Source organism: Echinops telfairi, unplaced genomic scaffold (assembly GCF_000313985.2).
Source record: "Echinops telfairi isolate 266 unplaced genomic scaffold, ASM31398v2 ScPeMD7_7420;HRSCAF=8458, whole genome shotgun sequence".
NCBI classification, from domain to species: domain Eukaryota; kingdom Metazoa; phylum Chordata; class Mammalia; order Afrosoricida; family Tenrecidae; genus Echinops; species Echinops telfairi.
In genome coordinates, this window is record NW_022111320.1 from 43,433,892 (window position 1) to 43,454,276 (window position 20,385).

Here is a 20,385-nt window from a genome sequence, read left to right on the forward strand (position 1 = left end):
CAGCCGATCTGAACTGGGCTCCACGTGATTTTCATCTTCCTGGAGCCAACGACTTAACAGGAGCATGTCCTCAAATTGGCGGCAGGTTCGTTAAGAGATGAACTTCCAACTGCAAGAGGGCATTTCAAGGCTCTGCGTCACGTCACACCTGCTAGCATCCCCTTAACCAAAGCAAGTCTCGTGGAAAAGCCTCTAGCTGGCTGGTGTCCCCGCCAGTCATTTCATTTCTGAAGTGGTTCTCAAACTGTGGGTCGCAACCCCTTTGGGGGTTGAACGACCCTTTCACAGCGGTCGCCCGGTTCATAACGGTAGCAAAATGACAGTGATGAAGAAGCAACGAAAATAATGATATGGTTGGGGGGTCCCCACCACATGAGGAGCTGTATGAAAGGGTCGCGGCATGAGGAAGGTTGAAACCACTCACCGCATTACTGACTTTCTTCCGTCATGATTCTCCTGCTCCTCTGGTCCTGCTGCCCCTCGTGCACTCCTCATTTCTATGGAGACACGGCTGTCTCCGCTGCCTGAGCTTTCAAAATCTACAGGCCCCAGGGACTTAGATACTTCATTCATTCATGCTTCCATTCAAAGTTGGGGAGCCCCACCTAGTCACCTTTTCAAAACTAGCTGCTCCCTCCAACCCCACTCTCTGCTCTTGGGCTGCTTTATGCTTTCATAACATCTACTCTGACCTGCTGTTGCCTGTCTTCCCAGCGGCAGTTGAGTTCTACGGCTGCAAGAACTGTCTATCTTGCTGCCAGCTAGATCTCCAGGGACCACAAGAATACTCGGCACATAATAGGTGCCCGGCAGGTGTTGGAAGTACAAGCAGAATGCTCCTTACGAGTAAGGACGGCGAGACTTCATCTCGCACACATGGGAAATGTTGTCAGGAGGGGCCAGCATCTGGGGAAGGGCATTGTGCCCGGGAATGTAGAGAGGCAGTGAGAAAGAGGCCAAGGAGGATTCACAGGCGGCTGCACCAGTGGGCTCAAACATACGAACAACTGTGGGACAGTGCAGTCCCGGGGAGTGTTTCCTTCTGTTGCACGCAGGGTCACTATGGGTCAGAACAGACTTGTCGGCACCTAACAACCACAAGGTGCTGGAGGGAGTTCAGTGGTGTAAGTGTTGAATGCCCTCAGCTGCTAACTGAAAGGCTGCAGGTTCAAGTCTACCCAGAAGAACCTCAGATCTGCTCTCAAAAAAACCAGTCATTGAAAACCTGGTTAAGTACAGCTCTACTCTGTATACACTGAGCTTCACACAGGGGCAGCTGATAACTGGTCGGTGTGGGAATGAATGAGTGACTTCTAGGTCATTCAGGGTGAACTTGAGTGCTTCCTGCAACAGGGCACTCAGTCATCTGAATCCCTATCTTCCGTGTTAATACTAGTCTGAAACAAAGTTTTCCATGAGGGGGCTTCAAAAAACTTATGGGAAAATGGAATTAAAAGCTAATGGAATTTTTCCACAAAATTTGAAGCTCCCTGGTATTGACATTGTAGTAAGATTTTTTTCTCATGATTTCTAAAGCCTTTTGATTTAATTCTGCCTTTAAAAACCATGTAGAGGAGAGGAAAAGTAAATTGTTCTTCATCTGCAGTCTCTGTTTACTTTCATTACACTGGTATAAACTCTTGTATTAACATTGTAGGAGAGTATAAAAAAGAAAATTGAAATTATACATAATTCCATAACAGTTGCTTGCACTTTGTATATTTCCTTCAGGTTTATTTGTTTGACCCTTATTAAGCTAAAACTTTTCATATGGTAGCTTTGCATTCTTTCTTCATCAGAATATTATATCTAAAGTGCTTTTCTAAAGATCTAGGAAGCAAAGCTATGGATAGAGGTATAAACATAGATGTGCACTTAGGTAAATAGATTAATTATAAAAATAGAGGTAGTGGCCTCAGTACATATATTTATATGGCAACAGATTGAGGAATTGGACAGACTGTGGGCCTCTGCTCAAGCCCTCCCTCAACGCAAGAACACTTTATGCTAATAACCTGGCATTCTGTGATGCTCACCCTCCTGCATGATCGCTGAAGACAAAATGGGTGCATAAGCAAATGTGGTGAAGAAAGTTGATGGTGCCTGGCTATCAGAAGATATAACATCTGGAGTCTTAAAGGTTTGAAGTTAAACAAGCAGACATCTAGCAGAGAAGCAACAAAGCCCACATGAAAGAAGCACATTAGCCTGTTTGATCATGAGGTATGATGGAATCAGGTAACAGGCACCAGAAGACCCAAACAAACAAACATAGTGCTGAGGATGAAGGGGGTCAGAGCAGAGACCCCAAACCCATCTGTAGACAATGAGACATCCCCTCACAGAAGGGTCAGAAGGAAGGGATGAGTCAACCAGGGCACAGTGTAGCACCGATGAAACACACAATATTCCTCCATGTCTTTGAGGCTTCCTCACCCCCCACTATCATGACCCCAGCCCTGCCTCTCAGTTCTGGCTAGACTGGAGCATGTGCACTGGTACAGATAAGAGCTCTCAACACATGAAATCCAGGTCAGATAAACCCCTCAGGAACAGAAATGGGAGTAGCAATATCAGGAGGGGAGTGACAAAGTTGGGGTAGGAAGGGGGAACCAATTGCAATGATTGACACATAACCAGCACCACCCCCGCCCCCTGTGGGATCAACAACAGAAACGTGGGTGAAAGGAGACAGTAGTCAGTATAAGACATGAAAACAATAATTTATTAGTGGTAGTTACATAATCTTGTGTCAATTTGGGATTTGAGAGGATTAAGAGTGAAGGGGTGGAGCCTAGTCTGTCAATCAAATCATAGCCAGCGAGGCCTCTGTGTGGGCATGGCCTTCTCCTGAGAATTCTGGGAATTACAGTATTACCTCCTTGAAGACTGGAGACAGTCTCTCTTTGCTTACTTCCTGGGAGATGCTCTACGGACAAGACAGATGGCACTGTGCTGATAGACCCCGTGCCCTGGGAGCTGGAGAATCACATGGACCTACCCTGATGCAACCAGACCTCTGGAGCCGGGGAAACCGATGCTTACAACCCCACTAGATCCAGGAGACTTCCAATCCACTGGCCTGTGATCCTCCTGCATGCAGCATCATTGCATGTATTTCATGAGTCTGAAGAGGACTTTAGAAATTGGTATGGGCTAATAATGGGCTAATATCAGACTTCTGGACTTGATCTGGACTGGGCTAGGATGTTTTCTCAATATTCAACTGCCCTTGTATATAAAGCTCTTTCTTAAACACATATCAGTGTCTGTGAATTTGTTTCTCTAGTCAACTCAGACTAACACACAAGGTGTTATGAGGGGGTGGGGGGACAGTGGGAATGAGGGGGGAAAAAGAGGAGCTGTTACCAAGGGCTCAAATAGGAAGTAAATGTTTAGAAATTGTTTGATGGTAATATATGTACAAATATGCTTGAAACAGTTGGTGTATAGAATGTTATAAGAGCTTCAAGAGCCCCCAATTAACTGATTTTTTTAAAAGAAAGAAAAAAATGAAATGTTTTTCTGTGTCACAAATTCCCATGATCTTTTTATGGAAATCTCAATTATCTGCTTCTCTGTGGCTGAATATTTGAACTATTGAGCTTTTAGACCTTTTATACTTAAAAAAAATTTTAAGCAATGTTTGTAGATACCTAGTTTATGGCATGGTAGCTACTATCTCAGGAGAGACTCAAAAGTGGTTCATGTCTGAGTCTGAGAAGGTGGGCTTGTGTATTTTCCACCCACCCTTCCCACACCAAGTTGCTTTCCAGAAAGATGATGCAGTTAAAATCCCCTTATACAGTTCCAGCTATCCCAGATCACCACATCTTTATCAGCAGTGAGCATTTTCTTTTCAAAATTTACCATTTTGATAACCAAGAGGAGGGAGCATTTTTTCATATATTTGCTAGACATCTTGAAGGGGTGGAGTGCGCGCATTTGAGAGAGGAAGGTTACTGTCAATTAATTCCCATAGTTTGCCCATTTCTGATGGTGTCCAGTATTTTTATTATTATTAATTGAGAAGCAATACATATATCATTCCACAGTTCCATCACATCAAGTAGAATTGTGCAATCGGTACCACCATCAGTTTCCAAACATTTCTTTCCTACATGGACTCTTTAACTATTGATCTGTACACATTTTTAAATACATAATGATCATTGAGCTTACGTGTTGCTGTGGCTGTTGACAAACATGCTCTCATTTTATAACCTGCCTCTGCATTTTGCTTCTGGTATCTGTTGGAAGACAGAAGCTAAAGGTTGTTAGCTATCCACCTTTCCCCTATGACTTCTGGGAAATGTGGGCGGTCCCACGAACTCCGTGTGTCTCACGCAACTCTCCAACTCTGTCTCTCTTCCCTCCTTGCAGAAACAAGTGATAATATTATGGGACTGATCCGGTAAAAGCGCAGAGAGGGTAGTAAGGAAGCGGGCTTTGTATGATTGACTCACAGGGACTCAGTGGGGTTGGGTTTTCTGTGTGATTGAGAAGTGATTCGCAGAATGGAATTCAGGGGCAAAGACGGATCGACGGTCCATGACCCCATTTCTCAGGCTTTCCAGGATAAAGCATGGACCCAAATTTCCTTCTCTAAACCCCATCCTCTTTCCCACAGCCTCTATCTAAATCCATCTAGGGCCGCGAGCGGGCACTATCCAGAGACAGGCAGGGCCCCTGTTCTGTTTTCTTTGCCCTGTCATTGCCTCAGTCAACCCTAGAGCCATCCTGTATGTTTTAGATACAGGGCACACAGCCGCAGGAATCACAACCCCAGGAATACCCAAGTAGGCATTGTCAGTGGTGCAACATTGGGGGAAATTTCTCCTCCTCAGATTCCCCCTCTTGACAAGAGCGGCCAGAAACATCTACGCAACAGCTAACCTACTACAAACCTCCCAAGAATCAACACACCTAGCATCTGACAAGCTCAGATCTGGTGTTCGAGCTATCCCCGCTCCCCTTCAAAAACAACTTTTTTTGTTAAAAATCCTCCCACCTAAATATAGTTTTCTCCTAAAAAGCAGTCTCTAAATGACTCTGCTTTCGCCGGCATCAGATCTCCCCAGTGCATTCTGACGTTGGAGCGTGAAAAGGAAGGTAAGCGAGCGAAATCAAATGGTGATTGCTAACAATGACATTTGGGCTCATAAAATCAAGGATATTATTCAGAACAGCTAGGTAAATTAGTCTCATTCATTCTGATGGGGCTAGACTCTATGGCTGTGTGTGCCTTCTTTAATTAACATGCTGAAAAGATGTTCTGATTGGGATTATTAATGAATGCAGCGAAAATTTTTGCTGCTCGTAAGGCTTCTTGCCACAGACGGTTTACAGAAACCCCCTCCTCCCTTTTTTATAACCGCCCCCCCCCCTCTCTCCACAGATTCCTTACATGGTTTGACAGATGGAGTATTCATCTTTGAAGCTGTTTCCACAGAAGAGAGCAAAACCGTACAGGGCTACGATGCCATTGTTGTCGAACAATGGACAGTTCTGGAAGTGAGTACGGAGTTGGCAGTGGCTCCGCTTTTGTTTGGGCAGTGATTGTTTTATCAGCTGGCTGCATCTGATGCTGGGGCTGTGGTTCAGCTGGGGCTCGCTGGTGAAAGGGAGTCTGATGTGGGTAGGTCTCATCGCCCCCTGTGAGCCCCCTCACGCTCCTTCATCCGAGGTCCTGGGGAGGAGAGTGGGCCCCACTTTTCCCTGTCCGTAGTACCAGCGCGCACGCGTGTGTGTGCGCGCCTGCGCGCGCGCCGCGGCATCGGGTGGGAAGAGATTCCCTGTGTGTGCCTTGGCTGATCACAGGAAGCTCTACGTGCTCACATCCACGGGCACAGACATAGCTTCTGGCCTCTGCAGTCGTCTGAGCAACCTTGTCGTCGGTGCTTACACCTCACGATGCCCTCTGGCAGGCACGCTTCAAAGAAATGTATGCACGCGCGCTCATTCCATCTTCACAGTTAGCCTCTGTGGTCAGTGCCGCTCTTGCCGCTGCCCCCTCCCATCTGACAGCTGGGGAAACCGAGGCACGGAGTGGTTAGATTCCCTCGCCCGACGCTACACCTTTAGATACTGAAGGGTGCGTTTTGAGAAGTGCTGACCGGCAGAAGAATCCCTTCAACCGCATTCCACTGGGACATTGGGAAGAGCTGGTTTGGGGATCCCTAAGACTCGCTGGCGTTTCTCTAACTGTGGACTTCAGCGCGCACAGCATCTGGGGCGTAGAGGAGAAGCTCTTGGGACAAGGAGGACCCATTTCTGATGGCCCTCCCGTGGGCCCTGGGAGAGCACAGGTAGGCATTGCTCTGGGGGGCGCCTCTGCCTGGCGTCTCCTAGGAGCCAAAGACAGACTGATGTTGATGCAAGGGGTGGGGGTAGTGGTGCTGGGACCCACCAGGCAGCAAGTGCTGGCCGTGCCCTGTGCACTTCACAACTGTCACCTAGCAAACCTGTCTGTGGGCCCCCAGAGGCACTGTTCCCCAGCAAGCAGGCAGGAAGAGGGCTGTTGGGGGGCTGCCTGCATCTGAGCAGTGAAGAGAGGTAGCTGTGACAGAGCACCCCTAGCCTTCCCTCAGCCTCTGACCTTGCCATGTCTTCAAGGGCAAAGGGAGGAAGAGCTCTTCCGGTCAGGTGGTACCCCTTGGCTGTGGGCTTCTCTTCCTCTTTGCAGCTCGTGTTGCCAGCTGCAAGTTAGCTCACAGGTGAATTCCTCCAGGAGGGTTTGCTGCCTCCCTTGTAGTTAAAAAAGCTCTGTCTTCTGAGTTCCCGGCATCCTCAGGGCCGGAGCCTCTCCTGTACTATTCTGTCTCGGTTGTTAATTTGTCCACTTTCCTCCCTCCATTGTGAGTGTCTTGGTCTAGAGGCAGTAAGCGTTGTTCTCCAAGGCATCTCAAGAAGGTGATCCCTGAATGGAATATTTGAGTTCAGTCTAGGATAGGGCAGTGATTCTCAAAAGTCAACCTGTGATTCAGTGTATCAGGCTCACCTGGAGAGCTCCGCCAGTTACAGCTGTCCTGGGTCTGGGAAGGATCTGCATCCGAACATAATTTTCAGCTGCTGCTGATACTGGCCCTAGGACCCTCATCGTGAGAGCCCCTGCCCTACAGGAGCCAACCATAGACAGTGATATTGCCAGCGTAGCCTGGCAGTGCCCAACTTGGGGCAGCGTTGCCCACAGGTCAGCTCTTTGATGGGGCTCCCTGTGAGAGAGAGCCCCACTCTGACCCACGGCGGCCCCGCTTCTGCACACCCTTTCCGGGGCATGTGGGTGTCCGTCCAGCTCCCCCTTCTTCCACCCTCGAGACCTGCTACTTCCTGCCTTCCCCCCACCCTTTGGGCCTTCCTGTTTAAGCCCTGGGCAGATCCCTTTTGGCTTCTGGTTGACCCTGCTCTTTTGGCAGACTCTGTCATCCCAGCCCATGACTTCTTGTACTCTGGCCATGCACTTTCTCCTCGTGGAGACCGACCTGTCTCTTTCCTCTTTCCTGCCTCCTCTCTGGTTCAGCCATCTCTTCCACTCCATGCACCCCCCACATGCCCACACCCAGTGTCTCACCGAGAACCCCTCCCTCACTCTCCTCTGCTCTCTGTAAGCGGCACAGCAGGCTGGACGAGGAGCGGAGCTGCTCGCTCGAGACTGGCCTGCACGTGCGTCCTGGCTCTGCAGGTCCCAGCTGAGTACTGAGTGCAGGAAAAGGAGACCACTCCCTTTGCATCCCCGTGTTTTCAGGTGCAGATGGGATACTACTGGCATCTCTCAAGAGCTGGGGAGAAACACGAAAGCTACTACAGTAAACATTGTGTGTGTGGTATGGACCCGTAGTAAGCACCCAATATGCGCTATTTATGTTTATCCTTCACCTGGTGCCATCGAGGAGGCAGATCCTCTTCCATCTTATTCTACAAGCAGAGAGGAGGCTGGACTGGCGGACGTGCAGGGTCAGGCGCAAGGAGTTGTGTTTCTCTGGGTGGGAAGGCCGTAGCTTAGCATGAAAGACAGTTGTGAGTAGGATAAAAACCCACTTTGAAGGTGTTGCTAAGAGGCATTTGGTTTACTGTCTGCATTCACAATCTAAAGAGTGAGCAGAAATGGTCCTGCTTCGAAAAGCAAAAATGATGTAGCAAAACAAATCAGGAGAATGACAGAGACCGAGTCTGCTTTCGAGCCTGGGTGGCCTGCAGCCTGGCAGTCCTTCAGAGGTGTGTGCAGCATCTGGGTCACCTTGAGCTATTCAGTTTGATTAGCACTTCATCCGCATGTCCTACAACTCAGTCATTCCACCACACTAAGAGGGGTTGTGCATGGGTCACCATCGTCAATTCTAGAACATCCGCTTCTGCCTGGCACTCGTTATTCATGTAATTACTTTTTTCTAAGTGTGGTAAAAATATACGCAACCAAACAGTCTCTGACTCCACAACTTCTACATGCATAACCAATGTCATTGATTCTACTCTTTGTGTTGTACAACCATTATTGATAACCTTTTCCAAATTATCCCACCACCATTCACAGAAATTCAATGCCCCCTAAATTACACTCCTTCCTCCTTCACCCTTGGTAACCATTGGTCAAGTCTGGCTTTTTTCTCTTTTTTTAGTAGTTTTTTTTATATATATTTATAGTATTCACATATCATACACTTCCATGGTTAAATCGCTAGCTATTCAGTCTTCACATTAAGAGCTGTCTCTATCTTAGTTATCTCCCCTGAATTTTTTTTTCCAGTTTATTGGTGTTTCTTGAGAAATTTGGGGCCAGGATTGAACATAAGACAGTCATAAACACACTTGTCTGGTGCAACTGGTATGGTCCATGGCTGGTGGTCTCATTGAAAAGTCCGTTAAAATAGAGAACCAAAGGAAACCACAGGCAGACCTTAGACATTGGATTTTAATGTGAAATATGTAAATGCCCATACAGTTGCCAATCTTTTTGAGTAGGGGGTCCGCTGATTGGAATCCCACTTCAGCCTTCTTCAATAAACGGCACTCAATGTGAGCGATCTGTAATTTCCAGTGTCAGTCTCTTTGAAGAAAAAGCAAAGGGGTCTGACGGCAGAACCTTTCTATGTGCTGACGGATTTCTTGCCCATCATTTCCTTTCTGCCCCCCTCATTTAATGCAACCGCAGTGGTTAGTTGTAAGCAACAGTAAGTCTGACAGTAGCTGTAACTGGCCAACACCGGTCTGGTAATGCATAAGACTGACCCTTGATGCTATTCCAGTTGGTGGGATTAGAGCAATCTGACCATCTTGGAGAACAGCCTGAGGCTTGGAAGAACGGGCCTTACTGACAAGCTAGACTTGAAGCCCTGAATGTAGAGCGGGAAGTTGGATTGGCTTTGGGGCTGGATCCCCATTGCACTGCAGCCTGCTTTCTGCCTGTTCCTCAGGCCTGGAGCGACTGCTGGAATGTGATTATGTCGTCCCCTATTTTGGAGATGCGTCCCAGCTAAGGCTCTTCCTATGGTTTGGTATTTATGGTGCCTCATGGCCAAATCCCCATATCACACCGACTGGATCAAAGACAAGGTCATGGCATGCTAAGAGAATCCCTCCTCCTCCAGCTGTAACCTTAATCCACATTCTTCTTCAGTGGTTTAAATGACCCTCATGTCTGGTATCCATTTTTTATCTCACCACTTAACGGTATCATGAGAGGTTTGGTAAGATGCATTTATATCACGAAAACCTACTCCAACCTGCCTGTCCTGACATCTGTCCAAAACGTTAGGCCACACTTGTTCTACCTGAACTTCAACAGACTGCCGGGAATCATCTTTCTAATAAGAGGTGCTCCCAACCATCTCTAACAACTCCTCCGAGGCCTTTGCCAGGGGTAACATCAGTTTCCACAGGATCTAGAATTCACCACCTTCTGCTCTTGGCAAGAGAGCCAATATGTGTTCTTTTTACACCATCTGGCAGTTCTGGAATGCTCCCCAAGTTTTTCCAGGATAATCTCTTTGGCTCTGAGATCACAGCCTTCAGTCCCGGAAGCAGCAGTCCTCTCTGCCTTTTCCCTGTGGCACGAGGGTGGTATCGCAAAGGACCACTCCCTCGAAAGGACACCACCGCCTCCCCAGCTGAAACTCTGTGTGCTTCCCCGTTCAGAGTACAGCACAGCACAGAGGGGGCGGCCAAAAGACTTGGGACACCCGAAATCCATTCTGCCAGATCTCTCAGGGCTTGCATGTCACTGGATTGTTTTTTGTGAATTGCTGTAGATTTGACTCAAGGCAACCCCTTGTTGTGGAGTAGCTGCCCCGTAGAGTCTTCAAGAAGGCGACCTTTCAGAATAGGTTGCCACCCGTGTTTTTTAAAGCATCTTTGGCTGCATTCAAACTGCCAACCTTTCGGCCGGGAGTCAGGCTCTTCACCATTGGGGCCACCAGGGGAGACAACGTTCACTTTTATTGGGATCAAATTCCGTGTGTTCCATCTCACCTTTGCTAATGGCCTACCCGTGTGCTAAACGCTATGTCTGAGAGTCTCTGCCCTGACATGTCGTTCACCTAACCTTGAACGCATTGAGAGGAGCCCTGGGAGCCTAGGCAGGTCTTGATTGGGCTGCTAACCGCAACGTGAACAGCACAAAACCACCAGCTGCATGCTCACATAGACTTTTGCCGCTGATAATTCAACAACCGTTGCAGCCGAACAACCATGGGGAGTGGCCAGGAATTCAGGCCAGATTCAGAGGAGGCTGTGGCACCAGGGATATCATGACTGAAGTCCAATGGATCTTGGCCGAAAGCGGAGAATACCAGAAAGATACTCAATTGTGTTTTATTGACTATGCAAAGGTGTTCAGCTGTGTGGACTATGTAACAAACTACGGTTGCACTGGGAAGAATGAGAATCCCAGAACCCTTGGTGGTGGGGACAATGAGTAGCCAACGATATTTGCCCGCACCAGGGAGGGGACTCGGTGACAACTCGGATAACGGGATGGCAAAAGGAGGAATTAGCTTTTAACTTGATCTGCATTTTTCTTGCCATAAATTCAACTGCCCTGGCCTCTCAGACACCCCGATTTCACCTCATGTACGAAATTTAGTGATAGAAGTTTGGCCTTTTGAGAACATGTTATCCGGCAAATAAATATTTCGCTTCTACTGTGTGTCAGCCGCTGTGAGGACGTGACGTATGATGGGAATTCAGGCAGGGAGGATTAACTCCCATTACCTTGAGGGAAGGGCAGTCAGTCGTTAAAAATGAATGCCCACCCCCGGGCCTTTCCGCACCTGTCTATAATTTCTCCTCCTTGTCAAGCTTCCTCAGGGCTGGGGAAAGGCCCTAAGTCACCCAGAGCTGTGTCGAGCTGAGACGGGGGAAGAGGCAGGCGTCACTGGGGGCTGGGGGCTCCGTGAACGGAGAGCTTGGCCGCAGAAGGAAGGAGGGCAGTGGCCGCCCGTAAGGAAAGAATATGTCAGAATTGTGCGACGAATGCGATTTTTTAAAAAGTCGCACGATTCCATCCAGGGTACAATTGCCAACAGCCGCCCGTGTGATAAGGGCTTGATCTTGTAGTTATACCCCGAGATATTCATCATCTCCAGGCTGGAGGGCAGAGTCCAGGTAGGCTCAGCTGGTCCCTCTGCTGATGTCTCATAAGGCTGAAATGAAACTGTGGGCAGCCTCTGGCAGAGAATCAGAACTCAGTCAGCTGTTGGCCACAGTCAGGTCCTTGCAGTTGTTAGACTGAGGTCTGCATCCCTTGCTTTCAACCGGGGGAGCTGGTCTTTCGCTCCCAAAGGCTGCCCGTGTTTCCTCCTCATGGTTTTCCAGCTGTCTGGTCCTTCAGAAGACCCCCTTAAAACCCTTACAGTCTGGGACGCACAGATGAGGACTGAGCTCCAGGTTCTCCAGAGATATGAACGTCTATATGAAACCAGCGAGGGCCCAAGGGCATTCCTGTAGCTTGTAGCTCATGCATCACCCACTCCTGAGAGTGTGTTCTTTTTGAAATACGCGTGGCCAAGTTTTGAATAAAAGTAAAAAGGAGGGGTTTATGACTGCAATGTAAGTTACTGTGAGGCTTTGCCCAGCCGGGGCACTTTTACCTGGAGGGAGGTCATTGGCGTTCCTGGGCCCTGTAATGCCATCTTGTGTCTTGTCTTGTCCGGATGCCCCTCTTTCTCAAGGGTCTGTGTCGAAAGCAAGACGAATGAGCTATTGGAGAAACCCAGAGCTGAGAGGCCAGGGAGCATACTGGGTGCCCATCAGGATCTCAAGGATCTGGATATGCTTGGGTGCCACAGAACATTCCATTTGAAGGGGCTTGTTGGTGGTTGGGGAGAAGTTTAGACAACCCCTGGGCCTGCGTCAACCGACGTTGCTTCCCCTCCATGTGCCTGTTCATCTGTTTAATGCTATTCCAAAGTGTTCATGTCGGAAAGTTGGCAGATTCAACTGGTTTGAAGCTGACAGTCCAGTGGCATTTCAGTACACTCACCATGGTGTGATGCCATCGTCCCTACCCATGCTTTTCTTTACCCTTAACGGGAACTCTGCGCTCCTTAAGCAGCGCCCGCCTGCCCTCCCGTCTCCTCTCCCCAACCTTCAGGACCCACTATTGAACCTTTGTCTCTGGGCATCTGCCTGCTCTATAGACGTCATTGAAGTCAAATTATACATGATTTGCCCTCCTGTCTGACTTGCTTCACGCCGCATCATGTTTCCATGAGGGTTTGCCCATGTTGTGCGCAGCACGTATCAGCGCTTCGCTCGTTTTCACAGTTATAGATTCCGTAGTATGGACATACCCCAGTGGTTTATCCATTCATCTCTCAGTGGACCCTCAGGCAGTTTCCACCTCTTGGCTCCTGTGAAAAAGGCTGCGGTGAGTAGAAATGTATGTTTGAGGCCCTGCGTATATGCCTCCGAGTGCAATTGCTGGGCCAGAAGATAATTGTTTAGTTCTTTGAGGAACATCAGATTGCTTTCTGCAGGGGCCAGACCACTTTATAATCCCAGCAGCAATGGTTAAGCGTTCCAATTTCTCTATTTCCTGGCTACAGATTTTTGTTGTTGTTTATATATATATATATGCCACCCTGGTGGGTGTGAAATGGTATCTCTTTGTGGTTTTGATTTCCATGTCTCTAATTACTAATGAGATTGAGCATTTTGTTCATGGGTCATTTGTTTATGTTTGGACACGTGTCTAGTCCTTTGGCCATTTTTACTGTGGAGCTGGGTGTCTTTTTGTTTGGCTAAGAATGGATCTGTTTTTACATGTTGGCTTCTGAATTAGGTTTCAGCTGATGTTTGTAGAAAAGGTAGCAGCACTTAAAAAAAAAATCTCTTCCAATCTCATTATCCACTGATTTATGAGCATTGGACCCAAACCAGCCCAATAAAAGTGAAACAGGAATACATTTACATACTCCCGTCCCTGTTCAAAAAAATAATAGTGAAAAATCCATTGCGCTCAGAAAAATCAATAATACAGAATGGGGAATACCTGGTTTGACAAAAATTCTAATGAAAAAACATTTACTGTGGACGGGACGTACCTCCTCCTCCTTCAGCATGCTCTGAGCTGTAATAAAATGGGGTTTCCCCGATTCCACCTTGCGCTCTTTGTTCTTCCAGTTGTATTTTTCCCTCTCCTAAGCTGAGGCTCTTCTCCGCTGTGAGACCCTTACTCACCTATCCTGGCTCAACTTAATGACAGAAACTGTACGGAGCCATGTTTAGAGCCATCAGTACGGAGCCACGTTTAGAGTCATCAGATGGATTTACTCTGCCTTTTTGGCACCTATTGTGTTCTGCCTTATCTTAGAGCCATTTAAGGTTGTTAGTTGCTGTCGAAATGAGCCCTGGTAGCCCCAAAGGGAAGCATTCTATTGCTAATCAGAAGGTTAGGTGTTCAAACCACCCAGCAGTCCCATAAACATTAAAAATGGCCCTTGAGTCAATTTGGACTCATAGTGACCCTAGGACAAGACAGAACTGTGCCTGCGGGTTTTCAAGATTTTTAACTCTTTACCAAAGTAGAAAGCCCAGTCTTCCTCCCAAGGAACGCTGGTGGTTTCAAACTGCTGACCATGCAGTTAGCAACCCAACGAGGAACCATTATGCCACCAGATCTCCTGCTCATAAAGATGACAGCTAAGAAAAACCCACAGGGCAGTTATACTCTGTAACGCATGGGATTGCTTTGAGTCAAAACTTGATTCATTGCGGCCAACAACTTGGTTGTTTTACACACTCCTCGAATCAAGCACCAGCTGTTCCTGGTATTCATGTTTCCGGGTCCCAAATTAGTTCATGATGCAGGTTTTCAACAAACGAGAAAGTGAACAACTTGAAGTTACTACTATTTAAAGTATCTCTGGTCATATTTATGAAAAATACCCCAAAGTGGTCACCATCCCTCTGTTCTTCAGTCTAGTGCTGGCCACCAGCTTGGAGCCTGATGTTCCATCAGAGCCACCACATCTTATAAGGACTCTTGACAAGCTGGGGTGGCCGGACGTGGTTGTAAACAAGTGGGCATATCGATCTTGGAGGATAAGAACAAGAGACGATTGGGTGTCTGCTGCAGACCTTTGAGGGGTTGGACTGTGATCAAAGAAGTACGCTCTATTTTGTTGACTGCCAAGGAAAGCCTAATTCAGCTGACCTTTGTGGACCCATCCCGCAGTGGAAGTGGCTTGGCTTGAGGTTGTGAACACCCAAGTACTACTAGTGTGATACGGATGTGTTTCAGGGGGCTAGAGGTAGTCTTCCTGGAAAGACCAGAGCAGTGGTCCTCAAACCTGTTGTTCCTCAAAATCACCCAGGAACTCGTTAAAAAACAGATTGCCAGATACCACCCCCTAGAGATTGTATGAGGAGGTTCATGGTAAAGCCTCAGAATCTGCCTATAAAATCAGGCTGATGAGGCTTGAGGGCCAATTGGTCCCTTCTAGCTTTAATGAATTGTAGGATACAGTGGTTGGCACCTTGCTTTTAGATCAGTGGCAGAGTTCTTAAATGACCTCTTCAGCTGGGGTGGAAAGAGGCATTCTCTTTGCTTTGGTCGCAAATTGGACTTAAGAAGGCTCAGGAATGGGATTAATAAGTCAAATATCTTGTTCTTTAAAAAAAAAAAATTGGAATTTTGATAAGGATTGTATTGGATTTGCATATCATTTGGGGAGTATTACCATCCTAACAATCTGAAGTCTTGCAGTTCTTGACCATGAAATACTTTTCCAATTATTTAAGTCTTTTCTAACATTTCTTCAGTAATGTTTTGGAATATTCAGGATATGAGTCTTATACCTCCTTGATTAAATTTCTTCTTGAGCATATTATGCTTTCATTGTGATTGCAAATGAATTTTTCTCTTTATTTCGTTTTGCATTCTTTATTTCTGGTGTAGAAAAGCACAGCTAATTTTTTAAAGTTGGTTTTGTATTCCCCAACTTTGCTAAATTTATTAACTTCAATAGCTAGTGGTTTTGGATTTAGGACTTTCTATATATAAGATCATGTCATCTATAAATACAGATAGTTTTACATCTTCTTTTTCTTTCAGAGTTAGGTGTCTTTTGTTTACTTACCCAGTTGCTTTGGGTAGAACATCTAGTGCAGTGGTCAGTAGCAGTGAGGAAAGTGGGCGTCCTTATCTTGCTCCTGGGCCTAGAGCCAGGCTTGACCAACAGCGGCTCAGGAGCCGTCTGGGGCTCTCTTGGTATGTACATGTGGCTCTGATGTAAAAGTGAAACATTTAAAATGATATTAGACACATAATGGTGATTTCAATTGCTTGTAAAAATATATTTATGGCTCTCTAATAATTTTAAATTGTTGTGAGGGACAAGATTGGCTCGTCTGTCTCAAAAGTTTGTCAACCTCTGTTCTGGAGAGAAAGTAAGTCTCTTACCATAGAGCATGTTAGTTGTGATTTTTTTCATAAGTGCTTCCTATAAGGTTTTGGACATTTTTTTTCAATTCATAACTTGTTGAGTGTTTACTCATGAAGGAATGTTAGATGTGGTCAAGTGTTTCCCCTTTATGAATCAAGATGATTTTGCATTCTTTTCCTTTATCCCATGAATATGATTACATTAAATGATTTTCTACTGTTGAACCATCCTTGTATTCCTGGCACAAATCCCAATTGATCTTGCTGTATCATATTTTAATATGGTACTAGAGTAACTTTGCTCGCATTTGTTGAATATTTCTGTATCTGTATTTATAAGGAATATTGATCTATAATTGTCTTGGGATGTCTTTTGTCTTTGTATTAGTGTGTTGCTGATCTGATAGAATAGTTCCCAACTGTATGTCTTTTTTTTTTTTGTTTAACAATTTGGTAAGTTGGTGTTAATGCTACTTTAATGTTAGGTGTAATTCACCAGTGAAGCCATCTGTCCCTGGGCTCTTCTTTGTTGGGAAATTGTCAGGTTTTTGCTGTGTAGCAAACCATCTCAGAGGTAGTAACTTCAAACAATAGTCATTTATTTTGAGTAAAATTTGGGAGACCAGCTGAGCTGTTCTCGGCTTGGGCTGATTAGCCAGTCTAATCGGCTCTTTCATGTATCAACCGACAGCTAGATGACCCACAGTCTCCTCTCTCACATAACTGGAATTTGGCAGGCTCTCCACTAGGGTAGCAGGGCCTCATGTTTCTCAACACCCAGCAGGCTAGCCTGAGCTCCAAAACAGAGTACCTAAGAGCAGCAAGCAGGCAAGGCCCAGCCTGACAACTTGTTTCCAAGCCTTGGTTTGCATCACATTTGCTTTTTGGGTTAGAGAAGGCCACACAACCAATCTCAGAATAGGTGTTCGCTTCCGGTAAGGAAGACTAGCAACACGCACTGCAGTGGCCTCCATGCAGACAGGGGAAGAACGTGTGTGGGGCCCATTTCATAATTTACCAGGTAGTCTGTCTGCCCCAGTGCCCAATGACCTTAGTAACCAGTATATGATTGTGCATTTAATTTACATACAGAATTCTGACGTCCACATGTAGAATGCCCAGAAGAATAGAATTGCAGTATTCTGGCTGATTAGCTTGCATGGTTCATGGTAAATTCATATGTTGTTCATGCCAAATTCTGAGAACACAAAGAGCAGTTGTAAAACCTACCCCCCAGAAACCGTTAGATTCCTCAGGTGGGAAATACCTCGATTCTTGGTTTTGCCTGAGAAGGAATTCACGCCGAAGCCTGGTTTGTGATCACTTGGATCCTTTATTAAAAAGGATACAAGTTTCCGATTTTACAGTTAACTGAACACAGGACTGCACCCCCCACCACCACAGAGAGAGACAGAGACAGAGACCGCAGCACGGCCGAGCAGAAGACAGGAGCAGCAGGAAAAAGAGGGCGGTGGTGTCGGGTTCCAGTTTTCAGGGCCTTCCGCTGGGAGGCGTGTCGACGGTGCTGGTTGACCCCATTAGCTGATTTAAGCCCACCTGGCCTAGATTGGGCCAATCCAGGTGTACCGCCCACCTAGGTGTATCACCCCCTGGCTCAGGGCCTGAGTTGGCGCATGCCCGGTGGATACCCCGGTCCCTGTTCTGCTACCTAACAAAACTGCTAGGCCAGGCCGATTCACTCACTCAGCAATGATCACTGAGCCTTTACCGTGTGCCCAGCACTTCTCTTAGTGCCCATGATTCAGCCAGAATGAAGGGCGACAATAACAGCATCTCCTGTCTCTGCGGACATTGCACTGCAGTGAGGAGATAGCAGGAAGCACAATACAAGTAAATGCCAGCAGGGATCAATATGATGAAAACAAATCAAACAGCAGAGAGACTTTCCTAGGGGACGGATGTGGAGTCGGCCACTCTCTTGGAATCCATTGTTACTTTCTTGACGTTGGCTTTCCCTTTAGCTCATCCTTTGGTGAATCGCAGCCCAGATGCTGCATCACGGGCATGTGACTTTTAGGCTCCTTGGCTTTTCTCTCTGGGCCATAGCAACTCGGAAAGCCAGAGAAGGTGGGACTCGGTGCAATGGAGGAGATGGGGCGTGAACAGTCAGGGGTCTGCACGTCCTGAAGGTTGGATACTCTGGCAGGAGTTTTCCACCACTGCAGAGGGCCTGTTGGAAGTTCATTGACTGGGATCATTGTCCCCAGGGGGCCCTGCTGTGAATTTCAAAGCAAGCAAAAAGCCATGCCAAACTCCACTCTTGTTCAAGTTGGTTCTGACCCGTGGGGTCTTCAAGGCTGTAAATCAGTATGGGAAGCAGACTGCCACATCTCTCCCCCAACAGGTGGTTTGAAACGGCATCCTTCTGGTTGGCAGTGGAGCGCTTTAACCGCTGTGCCACCAGGGTTCCGATGTGGGGTTCACGCAACGCCATATGGCCAGAAGGAGAGGGCACTAGAAAGAGAGCAGGTTGAATTAGACTCTTAGTAACCATAGCAATGAGACATTGCCCACTTGATTCCCCTGAAGAGACTATTGACTGATGGTGATTGCTTGGACACTTACGTGGGCACGTGGTACCATGAATTTACCAGGTGGAGAAAGTAAGTAAGCAGAGGGAAAGAACAGAATGCATGGAACTTTCCACGGCACCCCAGTTTTCCTTCTAGAGCTAGTCCCGGGGAGCTACAGCCCAGCACACGGCGGGTGCTTTGCATGGCTCTGCAGTCGCATACCCGACGCCAGGAGAATAACTCTGTTGACTTCCACGTCCTCCTCCGTGAATGTTTGCAACCAGCAGATGTCTCTCTTCGGAGACATCTTCACCTGGGATAGCAGTTAGGACGAATACCAAGCTGTCGGGAAGAGCCCTCCAGTCGATGAAGGCAATAGTTGGACATCGTGTCCCGTGCTGCAGTGGTTGCTCGTACGCTGGCTCCCTCTGCCACTCCCCACGCCAGAGCAAATACCTGCTGCCCACAGCACTTTTTACACCCTCTCTTTTCTAGATAGCAGATAAGGTTCAAATGCACGTGCGGGCACGCGCACACACACACACACACACACACAGCCCAAGAACAAAAAGTTTTAAAACTTGATCTTTTACCCACCCTAAATTGCCCAGAGAGCAATAAAGAGGCAACATCCCATCTACCCCAAGAGCGTCTAGTTTCCTCTCATCCAGGCGAGGGGGAGGGACTTGGCAAGTCCTTGGCTGGAGAAACTGTTTCTGGTTTCATTGTTATCAAACAAAGCTGTTTCCGAGTCTGCCAGCAAGGCCGCTGGCCTCCTGCTGCATTCAGTGTGTGTGTGAAATGTCAGCTTCTGGCAGGCGGAGCGGTGCCCCAGCAGCACGTGGCCTGGCTGCGCAGCCAACAGCATGGGGCGGCTGCGAGGCGCTTGACTATTTGCGTTCGGGACTGCAGCGTCTGAACCAAGGGTCAGAGATTGCCCCGGCTGCTGCCCACTGGGCCCTGGAAGTGCCAGGCCTCGTTAGGTCCCAGTAATCTAGGAGCCCTTCACGAACATGCCCAGTGTGTCCCCCTGAGTCAGCTGGTGACTGACAGCTGTGCTACCAAGTCGAGCCTGCTGTCTCCACCTTGCCTTTCGAAGGAATTGTGCTTCGGAGAAGCCACACGTAGCAGACCCAAATCACCCAGCTTGTCCTCGAATCCAGGAGACTGTTATCTGGCATGTGCAGGTTGGGTTTTCCTGCCAGCTTGGCGGGGGCCCTTCAGGAGAAGCCAGCCTCCCTCGTGTGGGTTTTTATCTCTCACTCCCAGGGTAGGCGGGCGCCGGCGGCAGCGCTGAACCACACAGCAGGCTGCCGTAAATGAGACTTCAGGGCTCCAGATGTAACTCGGGCAAGGTGGCTCTGAGGGCCAGATGTGCCAGCCTGGCGTGCAGTGAAAGGTGGTGACACGGCGGCGCTCCGTTCGGAAGCAGCTATTGTATGGTTCTGTGCCCCTCACCTCAGACAAGGTGACGTGCAGGTGGGTTTCCTTCCTAGAGGTGGGTCTGCAGGTTTAACTCTTCCTGGAATAGTGAGGAGGAGGCCTGGGGGTGCAGTTTCAAGTGCTCCTTTGGGAGCGGTTAGGTCCGGGGTTGGAAACCCTCTTCCTCCCCAGCTGCTCTGAGGAGACAGGTTTGACTGTCCACACCCATAAAGGCTGACAGCCTGGGAAACCCCAGGGGCATTTCTACTGTCCTCGGGGCACTCGGAGTCAGAATCAAATGGATGGCAGTAGGCAGGGTAATACAGCCCCTGCGTGGCACACTGGTGTGCTCTCTGTACCAAGGCTGACATATTCGAAAAGCTTGGCAGTTTGAACCCACCCAACTCCAGAATCCAAACCCACTGCTGTACAGTCGATTCTAACTCACGGCAACCCTGCAGGACAGGGTAGAGCTGCCTCGCGGCGGTTCGGAGAAGGTGACTTTCTATGGGAGCGCCAAGCCCGGTCTTTCTCCCTCGAAGCGGCTGG

General features: G+C 47.9%; 1 protein-coding gene across 1 annotated transcript in view; it reads left to right on the forward strand.

The window, feature by feature from the left end:
* RFTN1 (raftlin, lipid raft linker 1) overlaps window positions 1-20,385 on the forward strand; it is a 248,109-nt gene that overhangs the window by 202,424 nt on the left and 25,300 nt on the right. Inside the window, exon 7 of the mRNA XM_045297683.1 lies at window positions 5,399-5,514. Coding sequence (XP_045153618.1) covers window positions 5,399-5,514 — 116 coding nt within the window. The remainder of the gene's footprint in view (window positions 1-5,398; window positions 5,515-20,385) is intronic.